We start from the raw sequence: 21,134 nt of genomic DNA, 5'->3' as shown, positions 1-21,134 counted from the left end.
AACAAATTGCTTTGAATCACACCTGCTTTGATGGCTTTGATACCTACCATCACTGAAAAATACCAAGCATTTATTTTAACACATTTATACCCCACCTTCCCATGACTAACAAATGACTGAAATAAAACTACACAAGGTCACATAAATCTCCCCATCACTCTAACCTAGTTAAAACACGTGTTCATATAGGATTACAAAGAGAGTCACCTTACGGACACACTGTTAAGACAATATTCATGGAAGACAATTTTACTCAGCAACAAGTGATCACCAAAGAAGACGACAAAAGATAGGCAATGTTGAAACGTAGCAGAACTTTTCCTGCTATCAGCAATAGTGATGGGCACATTATTTCTGGGACATGCCAGCTCTATGCGTATAAGACGACTGGGCATATAAGACGACCCCCAACTTTTCCAGTTAAAATATAGAGTTTGGGATATACTCGCCATATAAGAAATACGACCCGGCGTATAAGACGACCCCTGACGTTTGAGAAGATTTTCCTAGGTTAAAAAGTAGTCTTATACGCAGGAATATAGTATTTAACGGTAAGTCTCTTTCCAAGAGTAATTGAAACATTCTATTCCAAATGGCTTGACACGGGGTTTTGTTTTTGTACTGTATCTGTATGAATTACCAAACAGCTGCAATAAACCGTTTATTCAGCTGCACGTGACTTGCAGGAAGCAGGCAGCTTAGTGCAAACCAGCAATGGGCATATTAAAAGAGGTCACAAAGTTGCTGAGAGCCAACAAGAGCTGAAAGGATCAAAACCTTCTCGAGAAAACCTACGTACGTTACATTTCTTTATCCCATATATTTCTACCTCCAGGAACGTGTGTGTAGGATTGCAGCTTTGGTGTTGTTCCTAGCTTTAGAAGCAACATGTAGGAAGCGAACCAAGAAGTTAACACAAAGGAAGAAGAAGAAGAAGAAGAAGAAGAAGAAGAAGAAGAAGAAGAAGAAGAAGAAGAAGAAGAAGAAGAAGAAGACCATATTCAGGAGAAAGAGGAAGACAGAGAAAAGGTGCAATAGTGGTTGACTTAAACTTAGGCACATAGCACAATGCAACGCTGAGAAAATTGCATGACATTAGCTGGTAGAGATAGCTTCTTCCCACTTCTGCTTGTAGTCATAAAATCCTAAGAGTTCAATACTGAATAAGCTAGGATTATAACTTCCTTCCTATTAGTCCACAGAATTTAGATAGTGTTATTTCAACTGTTACACATGCGGAAAACAGCCCTGTAAGGTAGGCTTGCTATTGCCATCCTAAAAGGGGCAGAGAGTGAAAGCTAGCTTATAGCCACCTGGTGAATTCATTGCAGGGGTGAAATTTCAAGCAAGGACTTTCCAATTCACAAATTTAGCCATGAAGCTACAATAGCTCAACCTTCCAAAACATTTCAGTAATTGTCCCCACCCCCCCACCCCCCGCTTTTAGATAACTGAACCGTGTTTTTTGAGCTCCAGGGATTGCACTGTACCATATGCTTGTGTTGGCCTTTTTTATTCATTTTAAAAAGGTAATTATACGGGGGAAACATAGCAGCGTCCAAATGGGTACCACCGTGCTCAACTATGCAGGGAAATGTTTATTTATTACTGTCAGGAGGAAAATGAACAGACATACAAAATTGGAAAGTCACCTTATGCAGAATCACCGCCCTGCACTGAACACCAGCATCCGGCCAATTTTAGCTCAACCTTTAACACCTGAGCAAAATCGACAAGGCAATCCAGTGAAGAGTACATTGAGTTGAATGTTTACATTAAGAAAGAAACCAACCATTTGCTTGCACCACTTATTTTTTCCTATCTACCTCCACTACTATTTTTAGGCAGCGCTCCAAACAGAGCATAATCTACTCACACATTTCCCCAAAAATACACAGGAAGAGAGGAAAGGAAATGTCGCTTCTGAACTATATTACACACACACCTTTATTCCAATATATTTCAGAGCTTCCGGGTGGTATTAATTAAATTTGGCTTTGCACGTTCCTTAGCTACTCTTGGTGCTCTTCTTACCTCAAATAACGGTGTCAACAATATAAAAGCAAAGTTACAGTCAAAAGTCACCTCCTAAAGTAGTTCACACACTGAGACAGTTAAACCAAACTGGGTTGGGGGGGGGGGGGCGGGAATCTAAGAAAACAAGAGTTATTTGCTACTGCTGCACAGGAGTGCCTGCTGATACACACAATGAAGGTCCAAGCTACACAAAGCTATCTAGGAATATAATAGCAGGGGGCCTATTTATAGCAATTTAAGTTGGGGGGGGAATCTTTTTTTAAAAAAAAACAACCCAAACTCAGCAATTTTCCTTGTACTATCAGGCAATCCTGGTACATTTATCCACTCAAACAACTTCTGTGAATCATGCTAGTTACAATGCCAGGAGTGTCGCTGCAGAAATGGCATTATCTTATTTCAAATTCTAAAAGCAGGGCCTGTTCTTTTGTTGTCTAGCATTGCTGGGGGAGAAGAAGAGAAGCCTCATTATACTGCACTTTGGTCCTTTTTTCCAATCATTGTACACCATTTCCCCACCCCCAGCCTCTTTGATTCATTTTAGATTTTAAAATCCGGCATCTAAGAACTACCTTCAATCAGGTGTAATTTCTGTTCTCTTTTTCTAAAATAAAAATGGCTCACTTTTTTTTTTACTGCCCCACATTACTCATAATTATATATAGGTTAATACTGGAAGGAAATGCCATTTGGGAGGAGTTCTACCAATAAAAAATTTAAAAAACCATTGTACAATAGTGGCCTCTCACAAATTACACAGGAAAAGAAATAGAAAGACAGTAAAGAACGAAAGAACGAAAGAAAGGACGAAAGAAAGAACGAAAGAACGAAAGAACGAAAGAACGAAAGAACGAAAGAACGAAAGAACGAAAGAACGAAAGAACGAAAGAAAGAAAGAAAGAAAGAAAGAAAGAAAGAAAGAAAGAACTGCTGGTGCTTCTGGGACAATCTAGAATTACTAGGTCACCCTACTAAATACAACTTGTTCAAGTATTGGTAACCAGTACGCAACTACCGTAGTTGCTGAAGCTCTCTCTACTTGCCAGTCATTTAGGGATGCCTCAGCTTTGATAATCTCTGTTGCTATGAGGATTTTTCTCTTTCTATAGTTTTTGCACTGTTCCCCATTCCACCAAGATCATCTTCAAAATGCTGGTATTTAATTTCCAGCAATCCCTATCTGGATTTCTTTTACAACCTCCACTTTCTCATTTGCTCACTCCAACCCTCTTTCTCACTTTGGCGTTTCCTGTCATACACGGAACTGAATTCGAGTTATTCCATCAGGCTAATGCTTCCCCCTACAAATCCCCCTTCCCCGCAAAACCCCACAGCTTCCACAGAGCATGTTTAGGATCAGTGCAACCAAATCATCTCCCCAATATTCATTTGTACTCCTTTCCCTATCCTTTTGTGAAGCCCTGTCCTTCTTTCCAGGACTCGATCTCTCCACCTTGATGTTCCAAACAGCACCAAATAGGATGCAAGAGCTTAAGAACAGGCACCCCCAAACTGCAGCCCTCCAGATGTTTTGGCCTACAACTCCCATGATCCCTAACAGGGCCAGTGGTTGGGGACGATGGGAACTGCAACCCAAAACATCTGGAGGGCCGAAGTTTGGGGATGCCTGGCTTAGAAAAACCCAATCTAGCCACCAACATACAGTCTAACATAAAGCTCCCCCCGCCCCTCAAAATGAAGAAAAAAGCCATGTATGATTCTTGTTAGCTTATCCAAAGCTGGCTGAGGCTTGTTCCATATTGCAATTTGTTGCCCACAAGCCAGCAAAGGTTGGCAGCTTTGAATTAAACCACTGCAAGGTATTTTAGTGATCAAATCACCGTTTTGCCACGCAGAAATGTGAAGGAATGGTTCTAATGTGCTTCTGACTGCCTATTGTCTCAGAGTAGAAACATCAACACATTTTACATAAGGCTCTTTTCGTCACAGACCAGGGAAAAGGCTTTTCTAGAAATGCTGCAGGATGAGTCATAAACTGCAAGGCAGTAAAGCATTTCACTGTTGATAACTTGATGCAGTGTGATTAAGCCAGGCCTTGTTTTCCTTTTTGTTCCATTTACCAGGCTGCTATCTCGCCCATTTTAAAGTATAGGCTTGTCTGTGATGCAGCAAGTCTATGTGCAGGAAGTTGTTTATGAATCCACATGTCAATGACCTCCTTTCTGTACACAAGATAGCTCTAATCTTATGATATGCAATGCTGTGTAACACACACAGAGAGAGCTTATTCACCTTGTCTAACTGAGGTACGTTTCGGAAAGGCATAACTTCAGTTAGAGGTCAAAACCTCACCAGCTTCCCTGAAATCCATCTTTCCCCACTGGAGTTCCAGTGACTAACCTCCTGTTTTACCCTATACCCTTTGCAAATACTTATTTACAGCTTGTTCAACATACTCGCAGAAGAGATCTCGACTATTGGAAGGCAACTGCAATTTTGTGGTCCTTCCTACTGAGGATGGTCTCTGCAGAGCCGTAGCTAGGGGTGGGGTGGGGTGTCTAGCCAGGGTTTATGGCTCTGGGTGAAGCCGCCACAGGGGTGCCATTGAGGCTCCCAGCATGTCTGGGCTTCAGCCAGAGAGGAAGATGAAAAAGTGATGGCAGCTGTCCTTCCCCTTTCCCCATGAAGCTGAAGGCGGCTCATTTACAACACAATGCAGGGAAAGGGAGAGTTGGAAAATCTGAAGAGGCTGAGTGGCTCTCCCCAGTGAGGCACAAGATAGGATCCCCTGTGGGTTTGCCCAACTTTGAAAAAGAAATTCTGGAGGGAGGGAGGGGCAGGAAGCTGAGGAAGAGAATCAGACGAGCTAGATCAGACACCCCCAAACTTCAGCCCTCCAGATGTTTTGGACTACAATTCCCATCTTCCCCGACCACTGGTCCTGTTAGCTAGGGATCATGGGAGTTGTAGGCCGAAACATCTGGAGGGCCGCAGTTTGGGGATGCCTGGACTAGATGAACGTTGGGGTCCCTTCCAGCTCTACAATTATATGATTTTATGATCCCTTCCGAACTTTGAATGTGTTGAGTCATTTTACAGTTGAGTCATTTTACAGTTGAGTCATTTTACAGACTATACATGATCTACACACAGGAAAATAAGGGGCTTGTGAGCATTTTCCCTGCCAGAGCCAGTTCCCTGGCAAGCTCTGGTCGGCCCGGCTACATTAGGATTGTAAATGGAAGGGCACTTTCTACTTTAGACTCGCAAAAAGCTTTTCTTCACCTTACATGGAACCTAAAATGACTCATTTCCTAAAGTGAGTAATCAAACAAAAATAAAATTTAAAGGAATCTTGTTGAAGCCTACTTGGGAGTAAATTTGTATGTCAAAACTCGTTGAAAGGGTTTGCGCAGAACCAAGAAGAGGGGTTGGTGGCAAAAAGCCTCAAAGGGAGGGGGGAGACGTTTTAAAAGGAAACAGAGGGTCTTGGCAGGTCTTATGGGAAAGCAGTATTTTAATGATCTTGTGACCAAATAAATCCAATTCAAAACCTGACCTCAGATAGACGCTCACTGAACATGGAAGTTCTACTTTTGACAAACAATTTGCTTTTACTGGGAGGGATGCTCATTTTTCCCTTGGTCACACAGTCATAATACTTCTTAGGATTCCTTTGTATTCAAATAATACATTGCCTACTTTTTATGCCCTTTACAAATAAATGTGTTGAGGAGTTTGTGTGTTTGTATTTATGTATGTATGTACATATGCATGTATGTATACATGAATATGTATGCAAACACGCATCTGGGGGGTAGGGTGCCAAACTGAGTGTTTATCCTGGGTGACAGAAAGCCTAGTTTCAGCCCTTGTCTCTGTTTTCATAACAAAGCAGCCACTGTAGCATCAGGAACCTTGGAACTTAAACTTCATGGGATGAGGCAGCATCTTAGCCTAGTGAGCCATGGAGAATTTGGGTGATCACATCTCAGAGCTCTCCTAAGCGGTATGCACAACCTTTCAACACCAGCCTCTGCAAATGACTGATAGCTGGCCTGGTTTGCAGCTCACTTAAAATCATAGTTTAAAATAAACTGTGGGTTAAGTGTTCTATGTGTGCTGTGCTCCTTCCTTCAGTGAGTCAGGGACAAAACAAGGTAGATGCTGGATCTGTGTTACGTGCAAACCAGTCAGCGCTTGTGGTTGGCTTTTCCCAAACGAGCCGTGAGTGGCAAGGTTTATTTTTGTACTATGGTTTTAAAAACAGCATTTGAAATGGAACCTGAACTTCTAGACACCTCTGGTCAAATGCAGAAGTGGCCATGAGGGATCCTAACCAGGAGAGATTCTAAGCAGCTTCCACATATTTAAAACACACACATATTTAAATACTGGTTGTATTACTGATTATTAAAGCACTTTTGTGGTTCCCCCCTTTTTTATTATCTTTTCATAAACTGCTTTGTGCGGTTGTTGTGTTTTCTACAATCAAGCAGTGTATAAATTTTATGAAATAAAATCAGGCTTGGATTCAGTTACAAGATGCCAGTTATTCGAAGCAGCTCAGTTGACTACTGTATCTTCCTTACTTTTACAAACACTTCTGGCAAAAAAGCTGTTATGGATCCATACTTCTAGCGCAGCCTCAAACTACAGTAAGAACTACTAAAATAGCCAATACATTTTCGTAGTTCCAGAATCAAACTTTCAGCTGCATTTATGTGCTGAACACTTCACTCAATATTAAAAATACAAATCCAAGTAGCCTTAGGTGTGTTATCAATCCTTTGGCAAAACAATATTTTAAAATTTTAAATATTAATATTTTAAATATTAATAAGTATTAATATTTTAAAACCCTTTAACAACCCATTGTGCATTATGACTGCTAGTATTTAGGTACTGTTTCACTGTCCATATAAGCACTGGGAGAGTGGGAAGATGCCTTTTTAAAAAATCTCCCTAAACCTGAGCTAAATGCTTTCCAGCTTGAGATGGGCCCAAGAATGACCACACAAATCAAGTTTTCCCAGGGGGAATTCTATTTGGGGGATAATGATCTGTGTTAGGTTTTAACCAAGTAAGGTAAAGGTAAAGGGACCCCTGACCATTAGGTCCAGTCGTGACCGACTCTGGGGTTGCGGCGCTCATCACGCATTATTGGCCGAGGGAGCCGGCGTACAGCTTCCAGGTCATGTGGCCAGCATGACAAAGCCGCTTCTGGCAAACCAGAGCAGCACATGGAAACACAGTTTACCTTCCCGCTGTAGCGGTTCCTATTTATCTACTTGCATTTTGACATGCTTTCGAACTGCTAGGTTGGCAGGAGCTGGGACCAAGCAACGGGAGCTCACCCCATCACAGGGATTCGAACCGCCGACCTTCTGATCAGCAAGCCACAGCAAGCACAGTTTAACCACAGCGCCACCTGGGTCCCATTTTAACCAAGTACTTTTCAAAAATTTATCCCAAAAGTTTTATTCTAAAAAAAAAAAACCCACAACTTATCACAAAACTGAAAAATGCAGCATTGCTTTAAAGCTTGCGAGATCATTGACAGAAAGGACTTCTCTATGGTTAAGTTGACAATGACAAAGGAGGCACAGCTAGGTAAATGAATTCCACTGATTTATTTTACTGGGTTAAAAAGAGGGCACTCTGGTATCACAATATAGAGATATTTCAAGATGCAGAGACGTACAATTACAGAAACTTTCCTCATGTCAGAATGTGTTTTCCAATGAAACAATGAGGCATGAAACAAATGTAGTTTTGCTGCTTGACATGACAAAAGGAAGACAATTTCAGGTCCAATGGTTCTCTCTATTATTGCAGGTGTGGGAAGCCCTCTGGCTGTCCAAATGTTGCTGAACTATGTACAACTCCTATTAGCAAGGCTAATGGCCAAGAATGATGGGAGCTGTAGGTCAGCAACATCTGCAGAGCCGAAGGTTGCCAACAGCTGCTCTACTTGGGAAGGTTATTGTTTGTTATGTCTAAACAGCTACATGTAATGATAGCAAAATAACGACTGAAAAAAGAAGGAAAAACATATTTCCCTATATACAAGCTCTGTTCCCAGCCTATTGAAGTCACTAAGAAAGGCCCAGCTCCAAAAACTTTGAAATAGCCTATTAGAAGTGAACCAACAGTACTCATCCCTACTGGCATTTCAAAAGGTTAGGATGACCTGTGAAAGTTTACACTACATCAAGCATTCACAGCCAAACCTGGAACCATGGCATTCCAGTGTTCCGCACTCTCTGATTCATGCATTAATTCACGTACACCCATATTTCTGAGATTTTAACCACAACCAGCAACAGTGAAACTTTCGATACCAAAAAGGTTTTGAAATGCATCTATATTATGCAATCAGTTATGTTGGTCTTACTGTAAGCATGTTAACATCTTAGGTATAAGGTTCCGAATTTGCGTAGAGAAGTCACACTCTCTTACACTGTGTTGTGATGATGAGTATTCAGGGAAACAATATTATGTAATTCTGATGTTGTCCCCAGCAAGTACACAGAATCTATTCTCAAATTCTCGGATTGTCGCAAATTTGTAGATGAAAATGGAACGCTGTAAATTCTTTGTTTTTTTAAAAAAAATAAGTCCTCCATCTCCCGCCATAAACAAATGAACAACACACAGATAATCCGCAGGGTGCCCAACTGCGTATCCGTAAGTTCTGTGCATACAGTAGCTGCTGCAAGTTTTGCTTTGAATTGTAAGGAAGTCCCTGAGGTAAGAGAAGTCAGTCTATTGGCAATGACCTTAACCCACACTGCACAGGTTTTAGAGATTCTGCCAAGCAGGAAGTGTCATCTTATTTATTCCCAGCTATTTTCGTGGCTAGGCAAAAGGTTGACAGTGAAAATACTGGACACTGGCAGGGCAGTAGATGAAGATGTATTGCTGCATTAGAAAAGGTATGTGATGAGGAAGGATTAGCTTGTATCTTCAGGTGCACAGTTTACACCCTTTCAGAGTTTCCAAGATGCTCAAAGGCCCACAAACCTCTGTGTTGACAATGTCACAAAGCATTGCCACACCTAGGCTAAAACTACGTTTCAACTTTCACTAATATACAATTTTAAAAACTCTCTAGAATTATTTCCCACAAAGTACTGGTGCCTGACCAGTCAAATGGAAGTCAGAAACCAATTCAAAATAAGTGGCTTAAGTTGTGCCAGAGAAAAGGAAAGCTAATTTGAACCTCTTGAGCATAAATCTGAGCCACAAGGCACCAGGATTAAGAAAACCATGTGGGGTATGAACTTTTCTAACTCCTGGACCAAAATCTCGATTTCTCGCAGTTGCAAGGCCCTTAACATTCTCCACAAAGCAAAGCACAGAAGATACAATATGTGTTCCGATGTCAACTACCGTATATTCCGGCGTATAAGACGACTGGGTGTATAAGACGACCCCCGACTTTTGAGAAGATTTTCCTGGGTTAAAAAGTAGTCTTATACGCAGGAATATACAGTATTCCCAGTACAGTAGTTGCTCTCACCCCTGCCCTGGCTTCAGCTGGGAAGCATCCTGGGGCTGTAACTGCCAGCCTTCAAGAGCACACCCTACCTCATTCTAAGAAACCACATGGCTGTTTCTGGTCAATGCTAACATAAACCCAGTTTTTTTACTGAATGGGCAAGGCAGCTGGAACCCACCTAAACAGAATTCATTTCCCACATAACTTGAGAAGTCAAATTAACCCTTTACCCAACAACCCACAGCCTATTTCCCCAATACACATGCCTTCCAATCACCGAAACACAACTGCGCCTATGCCGCAGACCCACAGCCCAAGCACAATCATATAGCAGTTTGTAAGAACTGAACAGATTCCTGTTCTCCTTCACAAACTGCAACACCCAACTCTGATAATAATTATTATTTATAATATTATAATTATTATTTATATGCTTAGCATATGACTGGGTTGCCCAGCCACGGGGGGGGGGGGAGTCTCCCAACAGAATCGTGGGATCCCCAATTGCACAGTGCCAGGAAACACAGGGTTAGGGTGGGGGAGGTGTTTCTTTTTTTAGAAAGTGGCACACTTCCACTTTCTACACTTCACATATAGTTTGCAAAAACACCAGGCTGTGCAGAAAGCGCCACAATGCACTTTCCACCCAGGTGTTCAGTAGGGGCCCCTTATTGCCAAATTCCTTCTCATCCATGTATCAGGCAAGGCCTGGTTGCTGTTACATTGGCAGAAACACCCACTCCTGGAAATGGCCCCCATTCACTGCGCTTTCTCCCCGTGGGGAAATCCCTAATCCGCTTCCCACATAAGGAAGGGAGCTCAGGAACGCTACTGGGCCTGTTTGTCCCCTTGCGAGCCAAAGCAACACGGGTCGAGGTCGTCGCGCAGCGTCGCCGAACACAGTGACTGACAGGGTTTTTGCCCTTGCTGCTTACAAAGGCAACAGGGAAGCTTTCTTCTGTGGGGAGGAGGCGTGTGCGAGCACTCACCAAGATCCAGGGCCTGGTTGTACTTCTCCAGGGCGGCCGCCAGCTCCTGCCTCTCCTTCAGCGCGTCCCCTTCGGCGCCCAGCCGGCGCGCTTTGCTCTCGGCCGGGAACCACTTCTCCAGCAGGCTGCCCAGGACCACGTTGACGCGGGGACCGGCGGGGGGCTGCGCGGCTGGGGCAGAGGCAGAGGTTGGGCGCCGGGCGGCGCAGCGGGCGCACTCCCCTCCGCCGCACTGGGCGCACCGCTTGCAGTGGGTGTGCCCGCAGTGCAGAGTCACCGGCTCGCAGAGCAGGCGGCGGCACACCGGGCAGCCCAGCGGCTCCGGGGGTCGGCAGCAAGGCGGGTCCGCCAGCGGGTCGTCTCCCTCCGGAGCTGCCCCGCCGCCCCCACCAGGCCCCCGCCACGGCGGCAGGCGCAGCTCTTTGTCACGGAGGCTGAGCGCGAAGCTCTCGGCCAGTTCGCGCAGCTCCTCGGGCCTCAGGCGGGCCAGCCTGGCGGCGGCGCTGTAAACATCCAGAGCCTCGGCCATGCGCCCCGCGCGGGCCAGCGCGTCCCCTTGGCGGAGGCAAAGGCCCCGCTCGGGCTGCGCCAACTCGGCCAGCTGCGAGCTCAGGATCTCCGCCGCCAGGGCGAACTGGCCGCCTCGGAAAGCCTCCTCGGCCACTTGCAACATCTCCGCGCAGGGACCGCCGCCGCCGCCTCCTCCTGCCGCCGACGGGGCCTGGTGGTGGTGGGCGCGCTGCTGCGCCTGGTGCCCGAGTGCGGCCCCCAGCTCCATTTTCGCCGGGTTGGCTGACTGGGTGGGTGTGGTGGTGGCGGCGAGCGCTCCTGCTATGGCTTCATCGTCGAGCTCAGCGCCTCCGCGAGGAGCAGGAAAGCGGGGAGGCGGCCCCTCGTCGCCGCGCCTCGCCCGACCTGCCTCGCTCAAGGAGCCTGGTGGCCGCCAGGGCTCGAACGGACGCCGTTATGAAAGGGCTGTGCGGGGGGGAAGGCGCGCCGCCAGCTCCGTCTGGGGCGTCCCCAGAGGAGCGAGCGAGCGCGTCGGGGTCAGGGGGAGGAGAGCAGGGCGGCGCTGGCCCCGCTCCCCGAGCGCGCCAGCAGGCAGCTGAGACTATTCCGGGCTCAGGCGCTTATGCAACGCCGTGCGGTTGTATAACTCCTTCTCCCCGGCTGAGGGCAGCACCGCCCCGCCGAGCGCCCGCCCCAGTCCCCGGCCTGGTGAGCCGAGCGCACATGCCCTCCGACAGCGCACGTGTGTGTGACGGGGGAGGCCGGCCAGCGCCTCGCAGGCTTCCGGCAAGCGGCAGCGGGCCGGCTGGTTTTCTGTTCCTCTCCAAACTGGCTGCGTCTCCTCCTCGCTTCAGCCACAGTTCTGCGTGGAGAGGAGTTGCTTTCAGGAAAACTAGGGCGAACCTTGTTGACGTGACCTTCATTTTTAAGCCGGCATATCCGCATTTGCGATGCTCTTTTTGTAAAGTTTCACAGACCGCTGGATGCAAATTTGGCCGAGTTAGTGTTTTTCAGCGCAGTTTCACGTGCAAGGAGAGGCCAGCAGAAATCTAAAGAGGGTTAAGAGAGGGGAAGCGCGTATATTTATATAATAATTCATCCTCCACTCCTCTCATCTGTCTGGTTGTAAGTCATACGGCTTCTAGGTATGACTGGACAAACTCTCATCATCTATCATCCACTGTGAACCTGTCACAGTGCAATCCTATGCATGTCAGATCAGAAGGAGGAATCCAGTGGGGCTTACGCCAAGGGAGCCTTGAACTGCAGCCTTGTTCCTATTTCCATATCTGGTGAGACAGGCTTAGCTCATCTCCACACAACCCTAGGGACCCAGATAACTTCGCTTGTTATCCATAGTATGGCTAGAAACACTTTTTCATAACCCACACTAAATGCCATCTGTTTTGAATCGGTTATTTAGAAATCAAGAACTCAGCAATGGATCTGATGTTTGCTTGACACACTAAAATGGCACCTGTTCTACTGGGCTGCTGCTTCTCTCCCTCCATAACTTATGGGAAATGACCACCTGAAGCTACTCCCTCACCACTAAGGCCCCAAGTCACTTGGGCCAAGTGAAGCCCAAACAGGTACCTACTCTTCAAGTTCTGTTTCCAGAGGCAGCACTGATGGTCCTGGGGTTACTGAAGTTCTGTTGAAATTCCCATCAACCCCAGCCAGCGTGGGTCATGTTGGCTGGGTTGGGGCTGCTGTGAGTTATAGTCCAAAACAGCTGGAAGATTCCAGGCTGGCGAAGGCTGTTTTTTGGAATGCACCATCTGTAGTAATGCAGGATGAGGAAATATTGCAAATGGAGCTGTAGTGGAACAGGGGGGCAGACAAAAACCAGAAGCTAGGAGCTGCAGGCAACACCACACCCATTTAAATAGCCTGCTTCTGTCGAATGTGAAAAAGGATTAACTTTGCAGTTGCACTGGTAGATTTTGCATTAAATTGTCCTACAGGAGAACTTAGGTGACAGTTTGGACTCTTGTGTAAATTTCCAGCAAATCTGCACACTCTGAGCTGTAAAACAACACAGGAAACATGTGTTTTAGTATCTTAATAGTGTCATGTGAGATTAGGCGGCGCTTTAGTATGAATTAGATTTGTACCACACTATTGTGGCTGTTTTAAGCCCCACTGAATTCAGCAGGACTTGCTCCCTCCCAGGCAAGTGTATTTATGCTTGTAGCCTTAACAGAAGCAAGCTCCGCTGTCTTTGCTGCTAATAAAGAGATCTGAGCCTCAATTCGCCGTGCGAAATATACCCTTTGCCTTTGCCACTAGTTATAAAAGTGGGATAGGATAATAAATACAGTGTGATGTATTCCTGAAGCAGCAAAAGCGGACCTTTGATTTCAGTGGTAGCTGGTGCCCAAGGGGACACCAGGGAAACCAACAATAGGGGAAGCCAGAACCAATGAATTCTGATTTTGTCTCCCATCTTCCTCCCTGTTGAGTTCTAAAAGGGCAAACACTCAAGACTAAGGAGTAGGAGGAAGATGGCAAGCAAGGAGATAAGCAGGTGGAGGCTGCCTAAGGGCAAACTGAGCCTGGATGGACCAGCCTCCATTGGAACTGGGGAAGTGATGGATGAGTGCCGGCCACCTCATTTCCTGGTGTGCTGCAGGGCATAAAATTCCATAGCATAACTATATAATTGCCCTTAAGCACTGCCTGAATCAGTCATCGACTACAATAATAAACACCCTTACTAAAGTGTAAACCAAACACAACAATGTGCAAAACTGAATGCCGTGGGACAACTGAGTAAATGTGCAATTGCATAAAGCTCTTGACAAACCTGAGTACAGGAAATTCCTTTCAAGTCCAATTCATTTACAGTACACACACAAATGAAGAGTTACAGAGTTAAGAGTGGGGAGCTACATGCCCTCATTTTAAACAATGCCTTTGCACACGTGTGCTGCTCTGGTTTGCCAGAAGCGGCTTTGTCATGCTGGCCACATGACCTGTAAGCTATACGCCGGCTCCCTCAGCCAATAATGTGAGATGAGCGCGCAACCCCAGAGTCGGTCACGACTGGACCTAATGGTCAGGGGTCCCTTTACCTTTACCTTTACCTTTACGGTGTGAAACAGCAGAAGCATCGTTTATGCCTCTCTCACTTTCATATACTTTTACTTGAATAATTGAATTGTAGAGTTGGAAGGGACCTGAAGGTCATCTAAGTCCAACCCCCCCACCACCACCAATGCAGGAATCTCAACAACTTGAACTTCATTGGCTTCAGCTTAGCACATATTCATGTGCTTGTGGTTGTTACCATAGTCATTGGCTGTCCGGCACCATAACAGTTTTTGACTAATACTGTACTATATATCTAGGCATGGGTCATGCTCTCAATGACTAAAACAATGGTCCACTGGGCTGATTTTAATTGGGTTAGGAGGACTTCAGAGATCCTGTAATTCCCTCCCTATCACCTGCTGTTACAACACCGGTATTGATTATATACACCAAGATGCACCAATATTGTCTGGAAGACTCTTACAACAAAGATTTGGCAGACATCCTTGCTTTTCACTGTCAGGAATCTTTTTTCTTTATGCTGAAGAGCCTATGCCTCTGTCTGAAGCTTTTTTGGCTGGCCAGTCATTTTAATGATTGTTTCTTGCTGTTTTTAATTAAGCACCCTCATATTGCAGTATGTACTTTTACCATAGCTGCCAAGTTTTCCCTTTTCTCACGAGGAAGCCTATTCAGCATAAGGGAATTTCCCTTAAAAAAGGGATAACTTGGCAGCTATGCTTTTATAAATAAAATACTTGCAGCAGTTACAATTATTAAGGTGCATGACAAATCATTATCAGTGATAATAGTTGCTCATATATTACCTGTAGTAAGATATACTATTAAATCACTGTACTGTAAAGTACTGTATTTTGCCTCATAAGCACTAAATTAATATGTGACTGTAAAAGGAATTGGCCTGGAGATGTTTAAGAGTTGTTTACTGGGGACATCTAGTGGTGGATCAAAATAGCTCTCACTTCTTTGTTGACCTGGAAAAATGACTTGTCAATTTAGAATGTAAATCTTGAAAATAGGTTACTCTAGCTGGTTACAGAACAAGAGTGATGGCATAATCATAATTTGTATCCAACAATAGCACAACTATGGATAATTGAAGATGACTTCAAATGTTCTAACATAATTTATTCTTTCAGCATATTGTTACAGATCTGGGGTAACAAAAGTTTGGGGGTCCAAGGCCACCTCTAACTGCTAGAATTAGGAAATGTTAGAAATTAATATATGGTAGAATTTAGTTAATATTTGCAGTATTGAAGGGAAGATGCCAGACTTAAAGATTTAAAAAGCAGACTAAACCAGGAAATCACCTGGGGACAAGGGCCATCAAGGTGTCATTATGGACAATGGCCAATCATTGACCTTCTGCCTGAGCTCTGGGTAAATAGCAGAGTTGGGAGAGGGATGTTACAGGAGGTGTGATGTCACACAGGAAAAATGTGTCCTTTTGAAATTTACAGGTTGGGAAAGAAGGGAGAGAACTCGAAGAGTTGCTGAATTCTTGGCGAGAGCCTGAAGGGAGGCTGGAGATAAGCACAGAAATGTCTAGTAATCCAATGAAAGACAGCTCCTCTTGAGATGTGAGTGCTGTGAAATCTCTCTCCATGGAAAGCTTCCCAGGGGTCCTGAAGTTTAACCATAAACCCAAGGTGCCAATGCACCAAGATGTTATCCTTTTTTGTTTTGTTTTACTCCTTGCCAGCCCTTGGGTTTTGTATTTGCCATCACTAACCTAGATTGCCTGCCTGATTCTGTCCTTACAGATGCAATCAAAAGTAAACATCTGAAGGCAGCCCTGTTTTAGGGAAGTTTTTATTGTATTTTAAATATTTTGTTGGAAGCCGCCTAGAGTGGCTGGGGAACCCCAACCAGGTGGGCGGGGTATTAAAAAAATATTATTATTATTATTTTATAAACAAGAAATTCATCCTGATTTTTACTACAGATATGTGATAGAATCATGTTCAGGAGCAAATGCTGTGTGATGTATTGAGTATTGCATCTCAGTCTGGATAGCTCAGTCAGTTAAAGCGTGGTGCTGATAACGCCAAGGTTGCAGGTTCAATCCCCATAAGAGTCACTTGCATATTCCTGTAAAGCAGGGGGCGTTGGACTAGAGTACCTTCAGGGTCCCTTCCAACTCCACAATTCTATGATAGTCCTCTTTTATCATCATCATCATCAGATAAATACCTGAAAAAAAATTATGGGGAGTTGAGCCTAAAATATCCAAAGGCAAATTAGTGTCCAGAATTAAAATCCACCAACTTAAAACATTATGACTGTGAGCCAGCAGCTTTTCTAAAATACCCTCTGCCCCACAGTATTTGGAGGCAGACAGGAATTTCCATGTATGTCACACTGCCTTGTACCTTGCAGGTTTTTTCACACAGCTCGATGCGCAAGTAAGTGGTGGGTCTGGTGTGACCAAGGAGTCTGCCAACGACATAGAGCCAGGACTGGAAACATCTGCTCTGCCCCCCACAAGAAGACAAGAATGCCTGTATCTGTTAAAGCATTCTCTTTCAAATATTCAGTTCAGGGAGTGCCAACTAATTTCATCTATTCCCCCCCCCTTTGCTCTGCATTGCTTCCACTGCCTATTTGCTTCAAATCCTCTTGAAGCTTGACTCATATGAAGAAGCTGAGCAAAAGCAGCAGCCCTATTTAGCATGACCCTGTCATTTAGAATTTTCTTTTCACTTCCTTCAAACCCAAAACGTGATCTCTCACTCACACGCACAGCTCTCCGATCTAGGAGGCAGTAATTTGGATGTGACTCACAGGGGTGGAACGTAAGCAGCCATTTCACTTGTCCAAGAAATCCTACAGACATGGCAGCTAATTTTGGTGAATCACCCAACACTCAGCCATTGCTCAATGAGGTGGCCAAGTTCAGCTGGCACTGAGCTACAGGCACTACTGTAGGCAGATTTGAGATTTCACAGCCTTGCTGATTTGTTGGAATGCTTTTTCGAGCTGTTAAGCTCCTGACCCCACTATGAGAAATGAAAATGGACGCCAACAATAGAGGTTAACTAAAAAGTTTTTTTAGCTGCTAAAATGAAAGCATAAATTAGTCATTATTTTGCCATTCCTCCCAACACCAAGAGCACCGCCCAATATTGTGTTATATTTGCTATTGCTGAAGCGATAGAAATCCACTTTTAGTTTACTGAAAAACAGTGTAATGTTAAACATCATTGAAAATTAAGCAGTGCCCTGAATCATTCAGACCAGCATGATACTTGGCTTGAGAGATTTCAGAATATGCTCCTCTGCTTGAAAAAATACTAGTAGAAAAATCATTGTTGCTAGAAAAATCTTCACTGTTGCTAAATTTTCATAGCGCCTCACATACATTGCCACAGGCATTCTTACAGAAACCCTGTAAAGTAGGCTGATGTTCGTATGACATTGGTGGTATAGTGGTTAGAGTGCTGGACTAAGATTTGGCAGAGCAGGGTTCTAATTCCCCCCCCCATGAAGTTCACTGGATGATCTCAGGCCAGTCACTGTCTCTTAGCCCAACCTACCTCACGGGGTTGTTGTAAGGATAAACTGGGGAGGAGAAATATGTGTGTCACCTTGGGTTCCTTCGAGGAAAGGTTGGATATAAATGTAAAAATAAAAATAAAATCACGGGAAGTTGAAGTAACTAGCAACGCCATCTGTGAATTAAAAGATTCCACCTTGCCCAGGGCCCCCATAAACATGGCAGCACTCTGAGAGAAAAAATTACTTCATGGGACTAACACAAGGCACCATCCATTATTATTATTTTAATTTTTTTTAAAAAGGATTAAAATGGCATTTGTTGGCACCAAACAAACTGGATTTTGATGCTCAGTAGTATTCGTCTTCTATTAATGTTTTGGCCACTGGAGGGCCCTCCTGTGATTGTCCAAAACAGTGCAGTGCTGTAAACCTGGACATTCTACAAAAAGCAAAGTTGCTAAACAGAAAAAAAATACTGACGACTATTGCGTAGCTTGGATCGAAAATCAGTCAACAGGGTTGTACTGGGCTATACTTTTCAGTCTCATAGACTGAAAACAGACATGAAATTTACCACAATTGCACACGGGCAACAGAATTCACCATCATCTTCCTTTTTGAAAATCTGTTTTTTTTTGTTCTGTCATGCCAACAAACAACTTTTCAAAAGTGTTTCATTAATGAACAATTTTTAAAGACTTACCCATGCTTTTGATATTTTGATGCAAGGCATCAGAAGGCAATGAAGACAGTCTGCTAGGCCTTTCAAACAAGAACCAGACATTGCTGTCATAAGTAGTGCTCAGCTAGTATCAGTACAGGAGTTTTAAAAGCTGTGGAGATAGGTTTAAGCAGCAAAACATTAAGAGAATAAAAATTGTCAAGGTATCTAAAGAACCACGCACTATTTAATGGGGGCATGAAAAACTTGGAAGACCTCTTGCAGAAGGACCTTTGAAATCCATTAGATGAGTTCCTGTACAGTATTTAGCTCCTCCTCTCCAAGTTCTGTCTCCTGATACTTTATTACATAATGTAACACCACAAAAAAGGAGCGATTTGCTTATTTTCCTCTTCCCTACTCAGTGGCGCCATCAGGACGGGAATTTGTGGCGAAAGGCTAGGGCTGGGCGATATAGCACTATATCGTCCAAAATCCTGCTGAAATCCATATTGTGATAGCGGTTTCATAATTACTGAGCTGGAAATATATTGTGAATCATGGTGTGTGTTTGTGTGCTGTGCAAAAAAATCACAGTGTGGGGAAAACCGTGAAGCCAGTCGATGCCTCTAAGTAACTCCATCTTTATTTCAGACATCGTGATATAAATATATATATATATATATATATAGCACAATGTTGAAAACCAGGTATCGCCAGTCCTACAAAAGACAAGGGCAGAATGAGCAGGAGGACCAGCAAAACGGGCTTAACATATTTTGAAGTAAGTGGGGGGAAATGAATTAATATACTGTACATCACGGGTGTCAGACCCAAGGCCCGCGGGCCAAATGCGGCCCGCGAGACCTCGCCATGCGGCCCGCGAGACCTCGTCATGTGGCCTAGAGCGCCAGAATGCAGGGGGCGCTGAGCAGCCCGCCCGCCGCCCGCTGCCGCCACTGCCACCGCCGCCGCCGCCCTGTGCTGCCTGGGGCCGACTCCCGCGTCTGCAGGGGGGCGTAGTTGGCCCCCTGCACCAGCCCCTCCCCGCCGCCGCATCATACCCTCTGCCAGCCAATAGGGCTCAGGGGGGCGGAGTCCAGCTGCAGCGGGAGAATTTCTCTTTGCTGGGCTTCCGGCGAGGCATCACGGCGCGCGCCACGGAGCTCCTGAGGGCAGCCAGCGTGTTCGCGCTGCCCAAAGGGCTCCTAAGCCACTGAGACCGCCGCCGCGTGAGTGCCGGGGGTTCCTGTTGGACCCCCCCCCAGCTGAACAGAGAGAGGGAGAGAGAGAGATCGACCCTACTGCGCAAGTGCCATTCATTTCCATGGGAGTTCGCCCTGCAAAGCCCCCTGAAATGAATGGCGGCGACAAGAGTGGGTCGTTTCCTGAGCCATTGAGCAAGGTTAGTGGCCGCTGGAGACGCAGGGAGGGAGGGAGGGAGGCTCTCAGAAGCAGCCGGAGCCCACCCGGGCAGATTAACCCTTGGGCTGCTGGGTACCATCAGCTCATTCACCCGCTGCCTTTCTTCCGCTGCTTTCGAGAGAAGTCCGGTTAGGCGGCAAGGCTGGAGTTGCAGGCTGATGCAAAGGAAGGGGCTTGAGGAGCTGGGGACGGGGAAAGAGATCTCTTAGAGATCTCTGCTGGCACCAGAGAGGGATGGCTGGTCGGGCAGTTTCAGCTCACGGAGGATTGTTTTCTGTTTGAGAAGTGGGGAGGCTATTGACAGGGAAGCGAGCGCTCACTTTCCCTCTGGAGAGCTCAACAGCTGCTCTCGGGCTGGCAGCGCCTTGAAATCAATTTTAAAGAGAGGGAAAGGGGAGGAGAACAAGCGGGGATGGATGGAAAGAAGGCGGGAGGGAGGGAGGGAGAGAGAGGAGGGAGGGAGGGAGAGAAGGAGGGAGGGAGGGAGGGAGGGGAGGAGGACAAGCCGGGAGCCTCTGAGGGGGAGAGCGAGAGAGCTAGGAGACAACGGGGAGCAGCCGCTTTGCAGCCGGCCTCAAGATCTCACATCTATACACTCTCCGATCGATGGCAAGGAGGGATAATATTTGACAGCTGCAGTCCTCCCCCACCTTTTCCATTCTAACCCAAGAAGGGAGGGAGCTAATGTCTAAGAGGCATTTCCTCTCGGTTCCAAAAACAAAACAAGAATTAGCCCATTATAAAAGAGGAGAGAAGAACCCCGCAAGCGAGTAAAATCTAGTCAGAAAAGTTTAAAAAAAGTTAATGCCTTGTGTTTGCCACATGTGTAATAAACAGTGTTTGGCAATATTTGTATGTTTTTTTAAAAAATTACTCTCTGTTACCAAAAATCATTTTTCAATAAATTGTACAATAATTGTACATTTGAATACCTACTTGCCATTATTCTGACTATGTTTTTGCTTTCAGAGCTAGTTATTACTTACATTATTACAAAAAACAGTAATAATTGAATGCAGTGACAATAATTTATAATAATAAAGAGTGGACACATAGTCCTACAGATACAACCGGCCCTTTGAGGGTGAGCAAACTGCTGATGCGGCCCCCCGATGAATTTGAGTTTGACACCCCTGCTGTACATGATAACCTAAGACTGTCCCCCACCCCCTTGTGAGACCATTATGTCCAGAGTTTAATGTTACTTAAATCAGCATTCTTCCATCTTGGGTCCCAAGATATCATTGGACTACAACTCCCATTTGCTAAGCTGCATGTGGATGATGGGAGCTGTAGTCCAGTATCATCTGTGGACCCAAAGGTCCACTGACCTACCTGCACCACTGTTCTTTTTGTATCATGCACCTCAGTCATTACTGTCAATTGTATACCATCTTCCTTCTAAAGGACAATGCACTTTACCTAAACGGACACCAAATAAATGTTGTTGTTTAGTCGTTTAGTCGTGTCCGACTCTTCGTCACCCCAT

The 21,134-nt window shown here is 45.2% G+C and overlaps 1 protein-coding gene across 1 annotated transcript in view; it reads right to left on the bottom strand.

The window, feature by feature from the left end:
- LONRF2 (LON peptidase N-terminal domain and ring finger 2) overlaps window positions 1–11,510 on the bottom strand; it is a 37,302-nt gene extending 25,792 nt beyond the window's left edge. Inside the window, exon 1 of the mRNA XM_035114934.2 lies at window positions 10,492–11,510. Within this exon, the coding sequence (XP_034970825.2) occupies window positions 10,492–11,269 (778 nt within the window). The 5' untranslated portion in view covers window positions 11,270–11,510. The remainder of the gene's footprint in view (window positions 1–10,491) is intronic.
- Window positions 11,511–21,134: the final 9,624 nt, after the last annotated feature.

This window comes from Zootoca vivipara, chromosome 4 (genome assembly GCF_963506605.1).
Source record: "Zootoca vivipara chromosome 4, rZooViv1.1, whole genome shotgun sequence".
NCBI lineage: Eukaryota > Metazoa > Chordata > Lepidosauria > Squamata > Lacertidae > Zootoca > Zootoca vivipara.
The sequence above is the reverse complement of the archived record's forward strand: the minus strand, read 5'-3'. Positions and strand labels throughout refer to the sequence as shown.